Here is a 23,495-nt window from a genome sequence, read left to right as displayed (position 1 = left end):
CCTTAACGACTTCGGCAGGAAAATCTCTGAAGATTCGTATGATTTCACCTTGAAAAGTTAGGTTTCTGTTGTTGGCAACTTTCTGCAGAATGTCCTCTAGAACATGGCAATGATGTGCCCTCAGGATCAAATGTCTTGGTGGGGCTGTGCTGTCTGACCAGGCTCTCAGAGCTCTGTGTGCCCGGTCAAGTTTAGGTTTTTCATCCAAAGCGGGTACGTTTTGAAGTAGTTGACCGTAAGATTTGACCAAGTTCTTTGCCTTCTTTCACTCCAACAATCCTTAGGTTCTGACGTTTAGAGCGCCCTTCCAAATCTAGACCTTTTTCTGTTACTTTAGCTAGTAACTCGGAGATACGTTTCACCTCAGCCATCAGCCTGTGTGTTGTCTTGACATTTGAAGCCGCAGTAGTTTCCAATTCCCGAATAGCCTCGCTTTGTTTTTGTGAAGTAGCAAGAATAGGTTCCAATTTACGGCTGATGTCAGTTTCAAGCCTGTGGATTTCCCCTTTCAGGTTGGAATTCACCTCCTCTATTCGGGCATCAATCTTGTCAATCTTCCCACAGATTTCTGCCTTCGCAGCTGAAAGCTCCTGACACAGTGCTGAACGGATCTCCTCCACCAAACCCGGAGTTTGCCTTGCTGCTTCCTCTCGGGGGTGTGCCATAATCGAGGTCAAGGCTTCTTCTTGGCCTTCAGTAACTTCTGGTTGATGTTTCGGGCGTTTAGGCAGACGCCTACATTTCATTTATTAAAAGTACCGGGGTCGTGTTGCTTACGCGACTGCTGAACGTCTGCCGGTGAGTATTTTTAGATTTGTCTGGTTTGGATTTTCAGTAGGTTTTCGCCGTTAAACAGTGCGGAGGTGAATAGCGTGTGCCCTAAGCCACCATAGCGCCACCGGAAGTTCCCCAATTTAATAGTGTTAACATTCAATCTGAAGTTTGGCTTTTAAAGCAAACCCAATGGCTGTTTATGCATCAAAAAGGTTTGAAATCCAATTTCTACACATCGATGTAAGCAGCTCTAACAGAAGAGATCTTGTAAATTTGACAATTATAATCCTTTCCAGAAAAGGTTTTGAAAGGCCAGGAAGGAGATGCGATTACGATGTAACGAATTTCTGCCTTAAATGTGAACATTGGAACTTATTGAAAAAATCAACAGGACATGCATATTGACATAATGTTTTTGCACAAAGGGTCGTGAGTGCCTGGAATTTTGGGATAGGAATATGGATATGGTGGAAATGTAGGGATATGGATTATGTGCAGGTAGAAAAGAAATGGTCTTGGCAACATGTTTGGCACAGACATTGTGGGCTGAAGGGCCTATTCCTTTGCTGTACTGTTCCCTGTTCTATGTGCTATGAGGATACCAGCAGTGGTAGACATTGCCCAGTCCATCCCAGGTACTGACCACCCCACCACCAAAGGGAACATATAGGAACGTATATTTTTGATCAGTCTAAAGAAGAGTCTCGACCCAAAACGTCACCCATTTTCTCCAGAAGCTGCCTGTCTTGCTGAGTTACTCCTGCATTTTGTGTCTACCTTCAATTTGAATGAGCTTCTGCAGTTCTTTCCTACACACTAGGAACATATAGGAGGTATGCCTCAAAAAGACAGCTTCCTGGCCACACTCTCATTCTGCAACAATTATCGGGATGTAGGTATTGAAGCCTAAAAACTGTGACCACCACGTTCGAGAGCAGCTTGCAGTACCATGACACTGTGGTAGAGTTGCTGCCTTACAGAGACAGAGACCCAGAGTTCGAACCTGACTATGGCTGTCTGTAGGGAGTTTGTACATTCTTCCTGTGACCATGCGGGTTTTCTCCGGGTGTTCCAGTTTCCTCCCACATTCCGAAGACGCAATTTCGTAGGTTAATTAGCTCCTGTAAATTGTCCCGTGTGTAAGATAGAACTAGTATGAACGGGTGATTAATTGTCGGGATAGTCTATGTGGGCCAAAGGGCCTGTTAGAGTCATAGAGTAATACAGTGTTGAAACAGGCCCTTCAGCCTAACTTGCACACACCGGCCAACAATGTCCCAGCTACACCAGTCCCACTTGTCTGTGCTTGGTCCTTATCTCTCCGAACCTGTCCTATTCATCTACCTGTCTAACTGTTTCTTAAATGATGGGATAGTCCCAGCCTCAACTACCTCCTCTGGCAGCTTGTTCCATACACCCACCACCCCTTGTGTGAAAAAGATACCCCTCAGATTCCTATTAAATCTTTTCCTCTTCACCTTGAACCCATGTCCTCTGGTTCTCGATTGGGTAAAATACTCTGTGCATCTACCTGATCTATTCCTCTCATGATTTTGTACACCTCTATAAGATCTCCCCTCATCCTCCTAAGCTCCATGGAATAGAGACCCAGCCTACTCAACCTCTCCCAATAGCTTACACACTTTGGTCCTGGCAACAACCTCGTAAATCTTTTCTGAACCCTTTCAGGCTTGACAATATCTTTCCAATAACATGGTGCCCAGAACTGAACACAATAGTCTAAATGCGGTCTCACCATACAACTGCAACATGACCTCCCATCTTCTATACTCAATACTCTGACTGATGAAGCCCAAAGTGCCAAAAGCCTTTTTGACCACTTTATCTACCTGAGACTCGACCTTCAAGGAACCATGCACCTGATTGCACCTGTTTCATTTCTGCATCTCTAAACTAAACTAAACTAAACTAAGCGTATTCCAGCAACCAACAGGAGGATCATTACACAACACTAACCACTACATCAGGCCTGTGATCTTTTGTGAACTGTGTCTTTGGTTACACAATAGCCTTTGGTTTTGCTGACAAAAACTGTATTATCAACATGGTGGAACGGAATTTAGCTCAGGAAACCTTCCACAGACAGATTCACAGAAACAGTGTAAAGGAAACATGCAAACTGCTAGAGATCCGACAGTGATACTACATAGCATACCACTCCTGAGCTCAATGAGAATGGAACAAGCATTCAAAACAACATTAGCTAATGTAGACACAAAATACTGGAGTAACAGCGGGACAGGGAACATCTCTGGAGAGAAGGAATGGGTGACGTTTCGGGACAAGACCCTTCTTCAGATTGATGTCAGAGGAGTGGGCAGAACAGAGATAGAATGTAGTCAGAGACAATAAGACTGGTGGGAGAACTGGGAAGGGGGAGGGGATGGAGAGCGGGAAACCAATACAGTAGATGAGGTTGGAGTAGGTGCAAGTGAAAAGGTCCTATCATTGATTATTTACTGCGGGCAATCCTGATGAAATAGTGAGAGACCATAAAGCACACCTTGGTTCTCAGGCCCTATGAGATGATGACTGGACGGGCAATGCGACTCTCTTATGGAGTAAGTGCAGGTTGCTGTGAATAAGGAACATTCGTATAGGGATGAAATTATAACATTATAGGGACTATTTACCAAGATATTAAAACCGGCCCTGGCAATACTAAGAAAACAAAAACATATTGTCATGGCATATCTTGATGATATTTTGATAGTAGGCAAAACCCTGGAATTAGCTAAATCAGCAGTATTAGCTACCAAACATTTATTTGAAACTCTGGGATTTGTCATACATCCAGATAAATCTAAGTTGACGCCATCCACAACTATGGATTATCTGGGATTCACAATTAACTCAGTCCACATGTCTGTAACGTTGCCAAAAGAAAAAGCAGCAGAATTGGCACAAGCCCGCAACAAATTAATGATTACCAATCAACCAACCATTCGACAAGTGGCAAGAGTAATTGGGAAATTAGCAGCAGCATTTTCAGCTACCCAGCTTGGACCTTTGCATTACCAAAACTTACAAAGAGCAAAGGTGCAAGCGTTAAAACAACATGCAGGTCATTTTGACCGAACCATGAAATTACCAGCTAAAGCAATATCAGAATTACAATGGTGGAAAGTGAACATTTGGCATAGTTCCAGTCCCGTCGTTATCAATAACCCAACATTCACGATACAAACGGATACTAGTGCTCAAGGCTGGGGAGGAACTAACACTATATCTAGTACGGGCGGTAGATGGAATATACAAGAATCATCACTTCTACAGACACTGGGTATAAACTATTTGGAAATGTTGGGTGTGGCCTATATTAATCATATGAGCGGGATAAAATCGACATCATGTGATAATCTGGTCAACACAATCTGGCAATGGTGTGTCGACAGACATATTTGGCTATCAGCAACTTACCTACCAGGTAAGCTTAATACAGTGGCAGACACCAGGTCACACAAATTCAATGATAACACCGAATGGATGTTAAACCCCAAAGTATTAGCTGAAATTACAAAGCAATATGGAACACCAGATATCGACCTCTTTGCATCCCGACTGAATCACCAGGTATCAACATATGTCGCTTGGGAACCAGACCCTGAGGCAGCAGCGATGGATGCATTCTCGCTGAACTGGGGAAAATTATTTTTCTATGCCTTTCACCCCTTCTGCCTCATCAGTCGGATACTACACAAAATACAGATGGACTCTGCTTCAGGTATTTTGGTAGTACCCGACTGGCCTACACAGCCATCGTTCCCAGTGGTCCTTGACACGATCACTGAACCACCCATGACCATTCACAGGAGACCAGATCTGTTGGTCCACCCTGTCACAGGCGAGAGTCACCCGTGCCATGACAGAATAAATCTGTTGGGTTGCAGAATTTAAAGAGACCATTATTGGACCTGGGACTGTCAAACAGGACCGTGGACATGATGACAGCATCTCACCGACAATCCACCAAGAAGCAGTACCTCTCCAGCATCAGGAAGTGGGAAGCATATTGTTCAAGAACAGGGACAACTTATAGAACAGCAACCATAACCAACGTACTGGAGTTCCTGTCCAGCCTTCACTACGATGAAGGTCTGAGCTACAGTACAATCAATTGTGCTAGGAGTGCACTGTCAGCCTATCTGTGGCAGGCACCAGGACAACAGTCCATAGGGTCACATCCAAATTAATGAAAGGCATCTTTAATACCAACCCCCCTAGACCAAGGTACACCCAGATCTGGGACATCAGTGTCGTCCTGTCATACCTAAGGGGATGGTCACCAGCCAGATCCCTCACTCTGGAACAGCTCACCCTGAAAACGGTAATACTGATGGCCTTAGTCTCAGCCCAAAGGGTCCAGTCCCTACACCTTCTCAGACTGGACAAGATGGTCATATCAGCTGACCAAGTCACTTTTACTATCTGGGAGCTGGTAAAACAGAGCAGACCGGGAACTTCAGGACTAATTATGGAATTCCGGGCGTACCCACCTGACCCCCGTTTATGTGTCATGACACATTTGCTACAATATCTCAACATAAACCAAAGAACCCCGAGGGAGAGAAAAGGCACTATGGGTCAGCTACAAATAGCCACATGGTCGGGTGTCGGTACAAACCATCTCTAGATGGCTCAGACAGGTATTGGGAGTGCTGGGGTGGATACTGACATTTACACATCTCACTCCACCAGGTCAGCATCTACATCGGCGGCTAAGAATATGGACGTGCCATTGGACCATATCCTGGCAACAGCGGGGTGGTCCACGGAAAGAACTTTCCAAACGTTCTATAATAAGCCGATTGTTAAACCTGTATTAATTGCAGAGAGGATTATAAATTCTGCAAATATATAATTTAAGCCCGGGGGAGCGTTATTTTTCTTTGTTTTTTAAAATAAATATTGTTATTGTTTTAAAAAAACTGATTCATGTTTCATTACGATAACATGCTTCCTCCCTTGGATGACTTCGGCAGTGAGTGAAGCATGGACTGTTACACGGTTTGAAATCACAGAGCTTTAAAATCTTCACGTAGTCACTCACGTGACTCCGAAGTAAAATAGTAAGATTAAACGAGAACTTACCAGTTTGAAGTTTGATCTTTATTTTATGAGGAGTTACGATGAGGGATTACGTGCCCTCAGCTCCCACCCTCAATTATAAAGGTCAACTGGTATCTTAGTTCACCTTATCTTTACTATGTTTATTTCAATTACTGTGTTTTCTGTGATTCCACACTGCTGCTTTGAAGAATGTCGCGCATGCGTGCTGGCAGGGTCTTCATGTAATCCCTCATCGTAACTCCTCATAAAATAAAGATCAAACTTCAAACTGGTAAGTTCTCATTTAATCTTACTATTGTTTCATGCCGTTCACTCATTTCTAAGCTGAAAACTACACTACTTAAATCTCAAGTGCAAAGCCATAAAGAATGACTGTGGATACAGGGCAGATGCTGGATTCTTTCTTGCACAGAACGCAAAATGGTGGAGTGACTCAGTCGAGTCAGGCAACACCTCCAGAGGACATGGAGAGGCGACATTTTGGGTCGGAACCCTTCTTCAGAAATAAAGAAGACTTTGAAGAAAGGTCCTGACACAAAATGTCACCTATCCATCTCCTCCAGGATTAGTGCCTAACCTGCTGAGTTACATCAGCACTTTATGTTCTGCACAAGCAATGCCTAGTGCATTCTAAAAGAAACGAGAGGAATCCTTCAAATGGAAGTTCATTTGTATCATATTCCTGTTATATATCCAGAGACCTGGGACATTTTAAGTAATTTGACTTTGGATGTGGAGATCACTAATTGTCTTGAACTTACTGCCCATCGCAATTGAATACAGTTGTTGTTTCCTGGCCTTATAGAGTCATATAACAGGTTAGAAGTATGAGGTTAGTGGCATGGTGTGGTGAAGAGATGTCTTCTGTCTAGACGTTAGAGTGCTGGAGTACCACACGGATCAATCCCTTTGTCGTCTGTGATATATATATATATATATATAGACAACTTGGAACGTATGAGGCATGATCAGTGAGCTTGTAGGTGGTATGTAAATTGGTGTGCTATAGATAGGGAGGAAAGTTACCCGAGCCTACCGCATAATTTTGATTAGATAGAAAGGCAGGTAGACTTTAATTACAACAAGTACGATGTGATGCATTTTGTGAGATCAAATAGGGATAGGACATACTGTATACAGTAAATAATATGTAGACATAAAGAACTGCAGATGCTGGTTTACAGAAAAAAGACAAAACGTGCTGGAGTAACTCAGAGGATCAGGTAGCATCTCTGGAGGACATGCATTGGCTACATTTCAGTTTGGGTCCTCTCAGAAAATAAAATAAACAGGACATTATGGAATGTTGAAACGAGAGACCTAGGGGTTCAAGTCCATTAGTAAGCTGCAAGGGACAAAACAAATTGATAGGATGATGAGGAAGTTACAGTATGTGCTTGCTTGCCCTCATAGGTGAAGGCATAAAATATAAAAGTTGGAAATCAATTTCTCAATTTCCCCAGTTCCAATGAGAGCTCATTGACCTGAAATGTTTACCTTTGTTTCTCTCTCCACAGCTTCTGACTGATTTCCTGATTTCCCCAGTATATCCAGCAATTTTTGTTTTAATTTTTAATTTCCAGCAACTGCAGTATTTTACTTTTAAATTTAATCATTTGTTAATAATGCCTTGTATTCATTCTTGCTGGACACTTATGTTTTGTGCAAGTGGTTAAAATGTACCACTACCACATGGTGTTCAGCCAAATATATTCAGTTCAGAATCAATAACCGCTGAATGAATCCGTTTAACAAAGCAAGGGCACTGTGCTTTTGAAAAAATGAAAAAAGGACAGTTTCTGATAAACTTCCTCATGATTTCCATGGACTATGAAGAGGAAGTTACAAAGGAAATTAGTCATCCATTTCTACAAATACATTTTTAAAATAACATGACAGAGGACAGCGTACAGTCCCACTGAGAATTTTTTTTTTTGCTTATCTTATTATTTTAAAGAGAAGCAAACGTTTACCCTATTGAGAGAGCTATTTGGTTTCTTCATCTATTGACACCCTACGCACTTCCGTTCTAGATTCTGTGAAGGTTGTGGTGTGTGACAGGAAGAGAAAAGGCCAGCTATTTTTCTCAGCTGTATGCTACAATATGAAATCAAGCAAAAAATAACCAGCAAAAATGGCTTTAAGGAAAGTTCCAAATCGTAACGATGTACTTCAATGGTCCTCAGCTTATTTGGCTAATTACTTCAGAACGGTAGGTAGAACCAAACAAAAGATTTTCTTCTCTCTCAATTTCACTTTCTCTACCTGCCTCTTGCTTTGTCAATCTCCATGTAACGATCTGCTTTCAGAATTTTAGACCAGATATCTAGCTAAAACGTAATGCCAAAATGAATATTGTTTAATCATGTGGAGTCAGTTCCTTACAGCTTAATTTAAAAAATATTGCCCCCAGTATAATGTGATGTGGTTATCTACAAATGTTATGTAAATACCTTCTATATCTTTTGTAAAAAGTATTTGTGAAGAACGGCATTGATACTCATAATCCATTTCCTTTGAGAAGATGGTGGGACCTCCTGCTACAGTCCTTGTGTTAGAAGAATACACAGGACTGTTGAGTCAAAAACTCTAAGATTTTGATCCAACAATTATGTCAGATTAACTAAATGGTTAATAATTTGAGTGTAGAAGTTAGAATGTCATGTTGCAACTGTGCAAGGCATTGGTAATTACACAATTAGAGTACTATGTACTGTTCTGGTCGCCCAGGAAGGATGTCAAAAATGGAAGGAATGCAAAAGATTTACAAGGATATTTTAGACGGTTTGAGTTCTAAGGGGATTAATGATCCGGAAGATTTAAGTTATAGGAGAGGCTCGATATGCTGGGTTAATTTTTCCTAGAGCGTCAGGGGGTGCAGGATGACCATATAGTGGTATATGTGCAGATGAGGTGAATAGCCACAGTCTTTACCCAAGGGTCGGCAGTCTAAAGCTAGAAGGTGTGGGTTTAAAGTGAGAGAAGGAAAATTTTAAAGGGACATAATCCTTTTTCACACAAAGGATGGTATATACGTGGAATGTGCTGCCAGAGGAAGTGGTAGAGGCAGATACAATTAAAATATTTAAAAGACACATAAGGTCATAAGTGATAGGATCAGAATTAGGCTATTCGGTCCATCAAGTCTACCCTGCCATTCAATAATGGCTGATCTATCTCTCCCCATTCTCCTGCCTTCTCCCCATTCCCCTGAAACCCATACTAATCAAGAATGTATCTATCTCTGCCTTAAAAATATCCATTGACTTGGCCTCCATAGCCTTCTGTGGCAAAGAATTCCACAGGTTCACCACCCTCTGACTAAAGAAATTTATCCTCATCTCCTTCCTAAAGGAACATTCTTTAAATCTGAGGCTATGACCTCCAGTCCTAGACTCTTCCACTAGTGGAAACATCCTCCTCATCCACTCTATCCAAGCCTTTCACTATTCGGTAAGTTTCAATGAAATCTCCCCTCATCCTTCTAAACTCCACGTGTACAGGCCCAGTGTCGTCAAACTCTCACCATATGTCAACCCACTCATTCCTGGGATCATTCCTGTAAACCTCCTCTGGACCCTCTCCAGAGCCGGCACATCCTTCCTCAGATATGGTGCCCAAAATTGCTCACAACACTAAAAGCGGCCTGACTAGAGCCACAGCTTTGCATCCCTGTTTTTGTATTTTAGCCCTCTTGAAATAAATGTGAGCATTGCATTTGCCTTCCTTACTACCGATTCGACTTGCAAATTAACTTTTTGGGAAACTGCACCAGCACTCCCAAGTCCCATTGTACCTCCAATTTCTGGATTCTCTCCTCATTTAGAAAATAGTTTATGCCTTTATTCCGACTTCCAAAATGCATGACTCCACACTTTGCTACGCTATATTCCATTCTCTGCCCACTCTCCCAACCTGTCCAAATCCCTCTGCAGAGTCCCTGCTTCTTCTACACTATCTGCCCACCACCTATTTTTGTATCATCTGCAAACTTGGCCATAAAGCCTTCAATTTGGACAGGTACATGGATGGGGAGGGTTTAGAGGGAAATGGGGGCAAATGCTTGCATCCACATCATTATTATACACTGAAGAGTAGCAGCTCCAGCACTGACCCCTGCAAAACCCCTCTATTCACTGGCAGCCAACCAGAAAAAAAGACACTTTATTGGCCTTTAAATTTCTTTTACATGATGTGATGGTGCCTGCCTCAACCACACCTTCTGTATAAAAATGTTGCCCCTCAGGTCCTTATGAAATCTTGCTCCCCCCTCACAAATCTATGACTTCTGGTTCATGATTCCCCTACTCTGGATAAAAGACTCTGAGTTTACCCTATCTAATCCCTCATGACCTTATACAGCTCTATCACCCCTCATCCTTCTGCACTCCAAGGAATAAAGTCCTAGCCTGCTCATCTTCACCTTTCTCATTCAGGCCCTCGAGTCCTGGCAACAGCCTTGTAAATGTATAATATATATTCGAAAGGTTGACAGAATCAGAATCTGATCACCCTAAATCTACTTGTCAGGCAATTACCACAAATACTTTTTAGTGAACTTACATTGATACCTTTCATATAAACTTAGATATAGAAAAATCTGACTTCTGCGCAACTTAATTCTAACCAATGAACAGGGTCAAAGATTCAGCTCTTAAAATTGTTTGGGCCAGGCCTAACACAGGCTCTATTATAAACCAGCCAGTGCTCGAGGCAGAAAGGGAGGGGAGTCAGTCTACCCCACGACAGGAGGGGGAGTAGTTGCACATACCTGAGAAGGTAGTTCAGATAGGTACTATAAAGGCATTTTAAATACATTTGGACAGGTACATGGATGTGGAGGGTTTAGAGGGAAATGGGGGCAAATGCATGCAAATGGGACTAGCTGAGATGGGACATCTTGGTCGGCATGGATGAATAGGGCTGAAGGGCATGAATGACTATGATTCTATGACTTTATGTTCAGCTAAACAGTCAGAACCTTTTTTCCCAGGGTAGAAATGTCAAAGGTTAGAGGGTATACCGTTAAGGTGAGAGGGGCAAGATTTTTAAACAGAGGTGGGTGACTAGAACACGGTGCTAGGTGTGATAGTGGAGGCATATACGATGGTGGCATTCAAGGGGCTACAGGAATATCCAGGGAATGGAGGTATATGGACCCCTTGGCATCAAGTTTAACTTGGCATCATTTTCAGCACAGACAATGTGGGCCGAAGAGCCTGTTCCTATGCATACTGGAACATTGCAGTACTGTTCAATGTTCTGATGTCTAATGTTCTAATTTTTTAGGTAAGAAGACCAAAACTGTACACAATACTCTTTGTGTGGTCTCAAACTTCCAAATTTTGATAATTAAGCCCTCTCAAAATAAGACTAACAAACCATTTCCTCTCCTAATCTCCATCTATCTCTGCACGCTGTTCTTCAGTGTCTTGTGCACACCCATGCACCCAGATCCCTTTCAACATTAACACTACCCAATCCCTCATTATTTGACAAATACTTCACTTTTCAATTATGTACACCAAAGTAAATAAGCACACATCTTTCCACATTATATTCCATCTGACATGTCCTACTCAGCATTCCCCGATCCCCTTAAATAATCTTTACATTCTCTTGTTTCTTCACCACAACAATACCACCTAGATTAGTATCAGATGAAAACCTGGAAATATATCACCGTGATGCACTTTATTACTAATGAGGCAAGGACATCCACCATAAATGGTAGAGTCCTCGGATGCATTGAACAATAGAGGAGCCTTAATGTACAAATTCATAGATTCTTGAAGGTGGTAGCGCAGATAGACAAAGGCAGGAGTTTATGCTCCAACTTTATAAAAGAGTGATCAGACCTCATCTGGAATAGTGCATGCATTTCTAATCTTCAACAAAGGGAAGACGTGATAACATTGGAGAGGATGGAATGGAGATTCACCGGGATGTTGCCTGGGATTCAGTGTTTCATTTATGAGGAGAGACTGGAGATGTTAGGCCTGATTTCCCAGGAGTGGAGGAGGTTAAGCGTGGACACGATTGAGGTGCATAAAATTATGAGATACTCCTAGTGGTCACTGCATTTCCCTCTATTGAAGATAGATAAAACTAGAAGACGAGAGAGCAAAGGTTGAAGATGAGGAGTAAGAGATTTAGAGGAGATCTGCGGGGACTCGCAGTATACACCACCTGAAAGAATGGCGGAAGCAGTGTTGAGAAGCGTTTGGCTGCAGATGTGAATTGCCTCGGCATTGAAGGCTGTGGGCCAAATAGAAACATAGAAAATAGGTGCAAGAGTAGGCCAATCGGTCCATCGAGTCAGCAACACCATTCAAAATCAGTACCCCATTCCTGCTTTCTCCCCATGTCCCTTGATTCTGTTAGGCCAAAGAGCTATATAGAAACATAGAAAATAAGTGCAGGAGGAGGCCATTTGGCCCTTCGAGCCAGCATCGCCATTCATTGTGATCATGGCTGATCGTCTATCAAGAACCCATGCCTGCCTTCTCTCCATATTCCTTGACTCCACTAGCCCCAAGAGCTCTATCTAACTCTCTCTTAAATCCTTCCAGTGACTTGGCCTCCACTGCCCTCTGTGGAAGGGAATTCCATAAATTCACAACTCTCTGGGTGAAAAAGGTTTTTCTCACCTCAGTCTTAAATGACCTCCCCTTTATTCTAAGACTGTGGCCCCTGGTTCTGGACTCGCCCCACATTGGGAACATTTTTCCTGCATCTAGCTTGTCCAGCCCTTTTATAATTTTATATGTTTCTATAAGATCCCCCTCATCCTTCTAAACTCCAGTGAATACAAGCCTAGTCTTTTCAATCTTTCCTCATATGACAGTCCCGCCTATCTAACTCTCTCTTGAATCTATCCAGTGAATTGGCCTCCATTGCCTTCTTTGGCAGTTTTTCCTCATCTCAGCCCTAAATGTTCTTAAACTGTGACCCCTGGTTCTGGACTCCCCCAACATCGGGAACATTTTTCCTGCATCTAATCTGCCCAGTCCCTCAAGAATTGTATGTGTTTTATATGTTGGAAAGTAGAATTAATGCGGTTGAGCGCCTACTCTGTATGCTAAGTGGAATGGTCTGTTTCCATGCTGCATGACTATGATAGTTCATAACCTTAGTAAATCATTGAATGAGATTGGAGCAAAAGTATTAGTTATGCAGCATCCCACTCATTACATCCTGCCAATTTGTGAACGAGCCTTTTATTCTGCTTTCAATAACAATATTCAGTTTATGCTAGTATATTAGCCCCCATTCCATTTGCACTAACATTATTACCCAACCTCCTTTTTGGGACATTATTGAAAGCCTTCCAGAAATCCAAATATGCCACATTCATTGATTTTCTCTCGTCCACTGGCTACATCCTTAAATAAATTCTACAAGTTAGTCAAACATGAAATTCCTTTCATAATTCCATGCTGACTCTGCTCAATTCAATTATTATTTTTAACATATTTTTTTAATTGCATCCTTCATTATATATTCACCTGTTAATCAATCTTGACAACATTGTAAAAAGTGATAGAGATTGATTTTCTTCACTTAATTAGTGCATAACTATCCACTATTCATTGCATTTTCTTGGGTAATTACTATATCCTGCCTTTATTGAGAAAGATTGGTGCAGTTTCTCTGCTCTTTAAAGAAGCTTTGCCTTATGAACAAATTATCTTTGCTGCACAATAGATTGATGTGAGTCATCCATCCGATGCAATGTTTTCAATACATTCAAATGCCTGAAAGCTAATTTTATTATTGTTTGTGTTCAATAGCTGGACTGGAAAGACTGTGAAAAGGTTATAAAAAAGAACAATATCAATGGGCAGAGATTTTTGGTAAGTAACCAACTTACTTTTAGAGCAAATTGGAAATTTTAAGTGCAAAATTAATTTTGTCATGGGGAAAGCCCCAGACTGAACCTGACCTTTGGTAGCATCCTCACGACATCAGCATAACCTGCAACATAGATAAAGGACTAGTGTGTACCAGGTCAGTGAAGATTTCCATTGAGTTGGAGGCTATTCGTACGTCAACAACTAGATTAAAACCATCCATCTCTCAATTCCATTCCACAAGCATTCTCCAGTATTCAAATACAGAATGCAAGATGTGAGTTGGAAAGCATGGAGAAACGAATTGGAATATAATACAGGACATCACTGTCATTGCTGCACTAGCAATACTCATTCTCAATACTGCACTATCAATACTGGAATGAATATACGAACATTAAAAAAGTTGTTTGGCTCAAGGGCAAATTGTAATGGAATAGCCTTGAAGAAGGCCCTTAATGAAAGACTGAATGCATTAAGTCTTGCCCAACAGAAAAACAGCTCAGAGAAAGCAGTGCAAGCAATTCTCCTACCATCTTACATTATCTGCTGCAAGCATGGAGAGAAATTCAGCTTGGAGCAGTGGTTTTTAACTATAACGGGTGATGCTCGACGTAGAGTTGACCACAATGTCTCCCAAAGGACAGAAGTTGCTACCAAAATATTGGATTTACACTTTGAAGTTAAATCACATTGCTTGCTTTGCATGAGCCATTATGTCAGACAGGTCAACACGTCCCTTCCCACCCAAACCACCCCCTCCCCAGCTACTTTCCCCTGCAACTGCAGGAGATGCAACACATGTCTGTTTACTTCCCCCCTTGACTCCATCCAAGGACCCAAACAGTCTTTATAGGTGAGTCAGAGGTTCACTTGCAACTCCTCCAATCTCATCTACTGTATCCGCTGTTCCAGGTGTCAACTTCTCTACATCGGCGACGCCAAGCGCAGGCTCGGCGATCGTTTTACTGAACACCTCCGCTCAGTCCGTCTTAACCTACCTGATCTCCCAGTGGCTCAGCACTTGAACTCCCCCTTCCATTCCCAATCTGACCTTTCTGTCCTGGGCCTCATCCATTGTCAGAGTAAGGCCCAGCACAAATTGGAGGAACAGCACCTCATATTTCGCTTGGGTAGTTTACACCCCAGCGGTATGAACATTGACTTCTCTAACCTCAGATAGCCCTTGCTTTCTCTCTCCATCCCCTTCCCAGTTCTCCCACTAGTCTTACTGTCTCCGACTACATTCTATCTCTGTCCCGCCCCCTCCCCTGACATCAGTCTGAAGAAGGGTCTCGACCCGAAACGTCACCCATTCCTTCTTTCCAGGGATGCTGCCTCACCCGCTGAGTTACTCCAGCATTTTGTGTCTACCTTCGATTTAAATCAGCATCCGCAGTTCTTTCTTACACATGTTAGACAGGTACATGCATATGAAAGTTTGAGATGGATATGGACCAAACGCAGGTAGGTGGGACTAGTTTTGATGGGGCATCTTGGTTGGTGTTGGCACGTTACATGCAATATGACTATGAATTAGTGTTGATGAAGGCATTTTGCATAATGATTCAAAGCCACATATTCATACAGGAACGTAATGCTGCCTAAAAAAATTTACAAAACTAAAATCTGATCCATAATCCTTATTTCTATCAAACCAAAGAAGCAAATATGCAGAGACAATACAAGAATGTGCAAAACTATGCTGTAGTTCTAACTGGGTATTTTAATTACCTCATTGTAACCTGGGGTAGTTAAAATGGCTAAGAGAGGATAGGGTGAAGAGTTTTAAAATGTGTCCAGGATCATTTTCACCAATTGTGTTTTTCTGACCCAAAGAAAAATTAGGCATTATTGGATTTAGTTCCGAGGAATGTGGTGGTTCAAGTGAACCAAATTTTTAAGGGGAAGTTTAAGGAGATGGTGATCTTAACATTACATTTCCGTTTGCTATAGAAAAGGAATATTACAAAATAAAAATTCATTGATTGTGCGTGATATATATGCACATGACTTGGACTTAAATGCAGATAGAGTCATAGTCATAGAGTGATGTACCGTGGAAACAGTCCCTTTTGCCCAACTTGCCCACCACCATTACCTAGCTACACAAGTGCCACCAACCCGCATTTAGTCCATAAACCCTCCAAACCTGTCCTATCTGTGTATCTGCTTAATTGTTTCTTAAATGTTGGGATAGTCCCCGCCTCAACTACCTCATCTGGCAGCTTGTGCCATACACCCACCACACTTTGTGTGAAAAGGTTTTCCCTCACATTCCATCTTTTCCCTTTCACCTTAAACCTATGTCCTCTAATCCTCGATTCACCTACTCTGGGCAAGAGACGCTGTGCATCTACCCAATCTATTCCTCTCATGATCTCATACACCTCTATAAAATCACCCCTCATCCTCCTGCACTCCAAGGAATAGAGTACTGTAGTGTATATAATGGTAACTATAACTTTAAGAACTGAGTACCAGAATGGTATGATTTGTGTCATGTGATATATTCAATATCTTATCAGTCTCGTGAATACGTGCGAGTATACGCAGTGTACTTTTGTAAAATAAAGAAGACCCACACTGGCAACAGCATGTACTGAAAACCTGTGCTTGTTTCTATCTACATGATGAAGCCGTGATATCTTACAATGGCGACGAATGTCAGATAGAGTTTATGCAGGACAGTTTTGCAATATGCAGTATTGTTTGACATTTTAAACATCAAATAGACAATAGGCAATAGGTGTAAGAGTAGGCCATTCGGCCTTTCAAGCCAGCACCACCATTCAATGTGATCATGGCTGATCACCCACAATCAGTACCCCGTTCCTGCCTTCTCCCCATATCCCCTGACTCCGCTATCTTTAAGTGCTCTATCTAACTCTCTCTTGAACGCCTCCACTGCCTTCTGAGGCAGAGACTCACAACTCATTGTGTGAAAAAGTTTTTCCTCATCTCCATTCTATATGGCTTACCCCTTATTCTTAAACTGTGGCCCCTGGTTCTGGACTACCCAACATCGGGAACATGTTTCCTACCTCTAGCATGTCCAAACCCTGAATAATCTTATGTTTCAATAAGATCCTCTCTCACCCTTCTAAATTCCAGAGTATACAAGCCCAGCCGCTCCATTCTATCAACATATGACAATCCCCCCATCCCCGGAATTAACCTGGTGAATAGCTCAATAACTGGTGAATAACTCCCTCAAAAGCAAGAATGTCCTTCCTCAAATTTGGAGACCAAAACTGCACACAATACTCCAGGTGTGGTCTCACTAGAGCCCTGTACAAATACGGAGCTGTGTCGCAGTTGTTTGCGAACTGGACACGATAGGCCGCAGATCCTTCAATGCATGGGACTGTAGTTTACAACAGCAGCTGTACAAATCGTCTAGAGTTTGTCAGGCTATCTTTGTGTTGTGTCTTTGGGGCAAGATGGCATCCTTAGGATACATAGGCTGACTAGGGACTTTCAACAAGAACCGTGAAACCTTTACCTCATACTGTGTGTGAATAGAAATGCTTTTTATTGCAAATTACATTATTGCTGAAGAAACAGAGGATGATGATCAAGTGCAGGTGAGAGTTCAAAAGAAGGCCATCCAGGAACAAAAGAAAGCCAATCTATCAACTGAAATTGGTCCTGAAGTTTATAAAACTCTCACCAACATCTTAGCCCCAGAGAAAGCAAGGAATGTTTCATTTGAGACTGTTCTTTTAAAATTTGATGCTCACTTCAACCCTAAGCCCATAGAGATTGCAGAAAGTTACTAATTTCACACAAGAAACCAGAAGTCTGGTGAGACTGTGGGCGAGTACATTATCTCATTGAAGAAGTTGTCTCTACACTGCAATTTTGCAACATTTCTGGATCGAGCTTTGTGTGATAGATTTGTATGTGGGATGCTGGATGAGCTTTACTGAACACACCAGCCCTTACCTTTGATTTGGCATGCAAAACTGCTTTGGCCATGGAGATGGCATGTAAAAGTGCACATGAGTTTCGACCAACACGTTCTGGCACAGTCAACAGTAAAAGGCAGTTCCAAAACACAAGCATGACAATACAGGGAAAAGGCCTTCACAGCAAAGTTCTGGGAAAAGCGCAGATATGTGCTATCGACGCAATGGTCAACACAAAGCAAATAAGTGCCACTTCAAGGACTCTAAATGGTACAACTGCCAAAAAAAGGCCATATTGCATCAGCATGTAGAACACCATCACACGACAAAGCAAAAAAAAAAAGGCTCGGCAAAACCAAATGCGTGGGATTCACAATCTTGAAGAACAGTCAGAGAGTAATGAACTTGGAGTGTACGGCGTCTATACTATGAACGGTTGGTCTGGAAAGGAAGAATTTCAGACAAGGGTCAAAGTGAACAATCAATACATTACTGTGTGTATTGATACCGCTGCTGATTGCACAATTATAAGCAAAGACATCTATGAATCCAAGTGTCTTGGATTCTATGCCTATCACAGAAACAAACGTTCAGCTAAAAACGTACTCTGGAGAAGTGTTGGAGACATGTGGAAAGATAGTTTGTGATGTACAATACAAAGGCAAGACTTTGAGGTTGCCTATAGTTGCAAGTTATAATAATAATAATATTAAATTTTATTTATGGGCGCCTTTCAAGAGTCTCAAGGACACCTTACAAAAATTTAGCAAGTAGAGGAAAAACATGTAAGGGGAATGAAATAAATAGTAGAGACATGACTAGTACACAAATTAAAAACAGAATTCAATTCAAAACACAATATGAGGCAATTCAAGCACAGATGAAAAGGGGGGGGGGACGTGGGGCTAAGGATAGGCAGAGGTGAAGAGATGGGTCTTGAGGCGGGACTGGAAGATGGTGAGGGACACGGAATTGCGGATCAGTTGGGGGAGGGAGTACCAGAGCCTGGGAGCTGCCCTGGAGAAGGCTCTGTCCCCAAAACTGCGGAGGTTGGACTTGTGGATGGAGAGGAGACCGGCTGATGTGGATCTGAGGGACTGTGAGGGTTGGTAGGGGGAGAGGAGGTCAGTGAGATATGGGGGGGAGGGGCAGATGGTGGAGGGCTTTGTAGGTGAGGACCAAACACAACTGGATCTGTTGTTGCAGAAACATCTTGCTATGATCAATAAAGGGTGAGCAAGCACACATCAGGACCCGATGTGGAATCTGTCTACTGTAGACCACGACCAGTGCCATATTCGCTGAAAAGTAAAGTGGAAGCTGAAATCAAACAGTCGGAACAAAACGGTGTATTGGTTAAAACAGATCGCAGTGATTTGACTACTCCAATAGTAGTGGTTCCGAAAGCGGACAACATAATGAGATTGTGTGGACCATCAACCAGGCAGTAGATGATGAACAGTATCCACTACCAACCTCACAGGATTTATACGCTGAACTTGCTGGTTCCAAGGTATTCTCTAAGCTAGACCTGTCACATGCATATGCTCAGCTAAATGGTGATCATAAGAGCCAGCAGTACCTCATTATTAGCACACACATGGAGCTGTATTCCTACACAAAACTACCCTATGGTGTGAAGTCAGCACCAAAAATCTTCCAAGCTACAATGGACAATATTCTGCAAGCAATATCACATTGTTTGAGCAATGAATGAATTAATAGTTTATTTCGGTCATACATTAAAAAGAACAAAACTTTACAATCTGTGTGAATATGAACCAACACTGTATCCATTTCACACAACGTTAACATAATCAATGACCGAAAAAGGAATAGGCTGAAGCCACAAAGCTTATTTTTGCCTATCCTATACAATTCATAAAATAACCCAGAATATCAGCATTACAAAGGAAAGAAAAAAAAATTACTCTAAATTGTAATCCTTACTTATTTTATATTTAAATCATTTTACATTATAATCCTTAAATATTTTACATTTTAACGCTTTTTTGAAACTAGACAGAGAGCTACAAAATTTCAACTCATCACTAAGCCCATTCCATAATTTGACTCCCAAAACTGAAACACATCTATATTTTACATTGGTTCTCATTTTACATGTTTCAAAAATACACAACCCTCTTAAATTATAATGTCCTTTTCTCAATTAAATTAAAAAATATATATTACACGGAAGGCTTTTATTCCTAACTCGGAAAAGTATTTCTAATGTCTTTACATGCGCAATATCCAAACATTTTAAGGTACCGGACTTTATGAATAATGGATTTGTAGTTTCACGGTAAGAAGCTTTATGTATTATTCTAATAGCTCTTTTCTGGAGTTTAATTATAGGGTCTATATTTGTTTTATATACATTTCCCCAAACTTCAACACAATATGACATATATGGCATTATGTGAGTAATACAATATATACAAACATTTCTTGTTCAACAGATCCTTTGTTTTGTAAAGAATAGCAATGGATTATATGGTTATATGGATTCTGATAATTTCCGTTTGATGTATTCTATATGTGGCTTCCAACAATGTTTATGATCTATAATCACTCCCAGGAATTTTGTTTGATATACTCTTTCAATTTCAACTACATTTAAATTCAAGTTTATTTCTCAATTAACCCTGTCACCACCAAACACCATAAATTTTGTTTTATTTTCATTTAGGGATAATTTATTAATATCAAACCATTTTTTTAGCACTATCAATTCTCTTTCTGCTGTTTTCAATAGTTATTTTATATCATTCCCCAAACAAAATACATTTGTATCATCCGCAAACGTAACAAACTTCAATGTATTGGATACTTTACAAATATCATTTAAATAAAGTATAAATAATTTAGGTCCCAGTACCGAACTTTGTGGAACACCACAGGTTACTCTTCTAAGCTGTGATTCAGTATTATTAATTTTTACATACTGAAACCTATTACTTAAATAACTTCCCAATGAAGATGACTTGCTGATTGTGTCTGGTACCGAGGAGGAGCATACACATTGAAGTGTTGAAACAGCTTGATGATCACAATATAAAGTTGAAAAGAAGCAAATGTGCATTCTTACAGACCAAAGTAGTGTATCTTGGTTTGAAAGTGGATCAACATAGACTATAACCAGTGAAGGAAAAGATTGAAGCTATAGCAAACGCACCAACACCACAGAAAGTGTCTCAACTCGCTCATTCCTGGGTATGGCACAGTATTACTCACACTTCTTACCTGAGTTAGCAGCAAAGCTAGCTCCTCTTCACAAGTTGTTGAAAAAGGCTAAAAAATGGGAATGGTCCATAGAGCAACAAAATGCTGATGATGCATGTAAGAAGAGCTTGACCAGTGATGGATTACTTGTTTACTACGATACAAATCGCGAGTTAAAGTTAGCTTGTGATGTGTCTAGTTGTGGGGTAGAAGCTGTGATTTCACATGTAATGGAACATGGACAGGAAAGGCCTAAAGCATTTGCATCACGCACACTTACCAAGAGTGAGCGTAATTATGCACCAATCGAGAAAGAAGCCCTTGATATCATCTTTGGGATCAAGAAATTCCATCAGTATCTGTCGGGTAAGAAATTCCCCCTGGTTACTGACCATAAGCCACTTCTCGCTATTCTTGATCCTCGATTAGCAATACCTACAATGGCAGCCTCGAGGATGCAGCGCTGGGCAGTTCTCCTGTCACAGTATGACTACAGCATTGAGTACTGCAGCTCAAAAAAAAAATGCTATCGCTGATGCATTGACACGTTTGCCTCATGAAGAATGTGATATGGGCACTGAAGGTGCTATCTACTTCATAGAAGCAGTGGACAATGACTTTCCAGTCACAGCAGCTGAAGTTGCTGCTGAAACTCAAAAGGACACTTTGTTAAAACGAGTATACGAATAAACTTTGTATGGATTGTCAAAAATAAACCATGAGCTAAAACCTTATCACTATAGACAAAATGAACTGTTATGTGAGCACAGGTGTATTAAATGGGGTCACATAGTAGTACCCAATTGTTTAAGACAAAGATTACATAAAGATCTCTATAGTGAACACACAGGTATTGTGAGAATGAAGTCTACAGCCAGAGGTTGCATTTATTGGCCAGGATTGGACAATGACATAGAAGCAATGGCAAGCAAATGTAGCACCTGCCAGAGTTGTAGAAGTAGGACTGCACAAACCTCTTTGCAAACGTGGTCTTGGCCTACTAGACCTTTTCAGAGGGTTCATGTAGATTTTTGTGAACACGGAATAATAATTTTCTTGTTTTGGTAGATAGCCACTCAAAGTGGATTGTGGTGGTACAAATGGATACAAACACAACAATAGAAAGAACAATAGACGAATTGCGGTCTATCTTTGTGTGTCATGGATTACGTGAAAAGCTTGTCTCTACAACAACCCCCAATTTTGTACTGCACTGTTCCAAACCTTCATGAAGCTAAATGGTATCAAGCATACTCTAGTGCCAACTTAACATCCGGCATCTAACGGCGCAGCCGAAAGGTCAGTCAGGATAGTCGGTATCCGGACGTGGCACCGATGGATGAGAAGCTGAAGCAAAGAAGTGGAAGCCATATAACCAAATGGAAATGAAGCTGAAACGCCAAATAACAGAATGGAAACGAAACCGAAACGCTACCTACCTGGAAGGCGGCGTCCCCTACAAGCCAATGAATCGAATACCACTCAACAGAAAAGTCAAATAACGGACATGACGTTGCCGGGGGGCGCGACTTGTCAGCGATTGGTCCAGAGCTCCGCATCCATCACATCACTGTGGAGGGATGAACATGGTCCCACACCTCTGCTCCACCCGACCTACAGCTCGCGGAGGGTGGCCGTGGGAGAGTGGGGGCTGTCCCGAGGGATGCGCACCTTCGGCCGCTTGCAACTTGGTGCTTGGGTTCAGACTTCCCAGACACCTATGGCTTGTGTGGGAAAATGTCCCCCACCCTCTCGTTTCCACCAAGGTGTGGGACAATGTTCATCCCTCCACAGTGATGTGATGGACGCGGGGGTCTGGACCAATCGCTGACAAGTCCCGCCCCCCGGCAAAGTCATGTCCGTTATTTGACTTTTCTGTTGAGCGGCATTCGGTCCGTTGGCTTGTAGGCGACACCGCCTTTCGGGTAGGTGGTGTTTTGGCAGAGCGGCCATTTGGTGAGTTTGCTTTTCGGCGACGCAGCCTTTCGGTTAATTGGCTTTTAGGCGTCCCGGCCTTTCGGTTAGTTTGCATTTAGGCGTCCCACCCTTTCGGTTAGTTGGCGTTTCAGCTTTGTTTCCATTCGGTTATTTGGTGTTTCAGCTTTGTTTCCATTCGGTTATTTGGCTTCCACTTCTTTGCTTCGGCTTCTCGTCTGTCGGCGCCACGCCCGCACACGGGATAGTCAAAGGAGCTCTCAAGAAACAAGTCCTTGAGGGGAATACAAAATTCAGTATGTCACAGCAGCTAGCTAGTTTCTTACTGAAATATCGTGCCACGCCACAATCTACAACAGGGTATACGCCAGCTGAACTTCTCATGAAAAGAAGGCTCAGAACTAGACTGAGTTTGGTTCTACCTAATGGGCCTGTCCCACTTAGGCGATTCTTTAGGCGACTACAGGCGACTAGGCTGTCCCCACATGGTCGCTGGTGGTTGCCGGGGTGTCACCTGTATGGTCGTGAGTAGTCTCCTCAGTCGCCCAGAGTCGTAGTGTCTTTCTGGTCGCCGCTGGATTTTCAACATGTTGAACATTTTTCTCCGACTGTGGCGACTGTGGGTTTGACGCCAATGAGTGTAGCTTGACGTAGGTGCTGCCATAGCTTGTCAACAGGTTAACGTAGGTCGTCGCCAGAATGTCGT

The 23,495-nt window shown here is 42.0% G+C and overlaps 1 protein-coding gene across 2 annotated transcripts in view; it reads left to right on the top strand.

Annotated features, from left to right (window-relative positions):
• The first annotated feature begins 7,741 nt into the window (after positions 1-7,741).
• Positions 7,742-23,495, top strand: part of lcp2 (lymphocyte cytosolic protein 2) — a 168,338-nt gene continuing 152,584 nt past the window's right edge. For both annotated transcript variants that reach the window (XM_033030013.1, XM_033030012.1), the window contains exons 1-2: positions 7,742-8,077; positions 13,659-13,721. In XM_033030013.1, the coding sequence (XP_032885904.1) occupies positions 8,000-8,077; positions 13,659-13,721 (141 nt within the window). In that variant the 5' untranslated portion in view covers positions 7,742-7,999. The remainder of the gene's footprint in view (positions 8,078-13,658; positions 13,722-23,495) is intronic.

Source organism: Amblyraja radiata, chromosome 11 (genome assembly GCF_010909765.2).
Source record: "Amblyraja radiata isolate CabotCenter1 chromosome 11, sAmbRad1.1.pri, whole genome shotgun sequence".
Lineage (NCBI taxonomy): Eukaryota > Metazoa > Chordata > Chondrichthyes > Rajiformes > Rajidae > Amblyraja > Amblyraja radiata.
The sequence above is the reverse complement of the archived record's forward strand: the minus strand, read 5'-3'. Positions and strand labels throughout refer to the sequence as shown.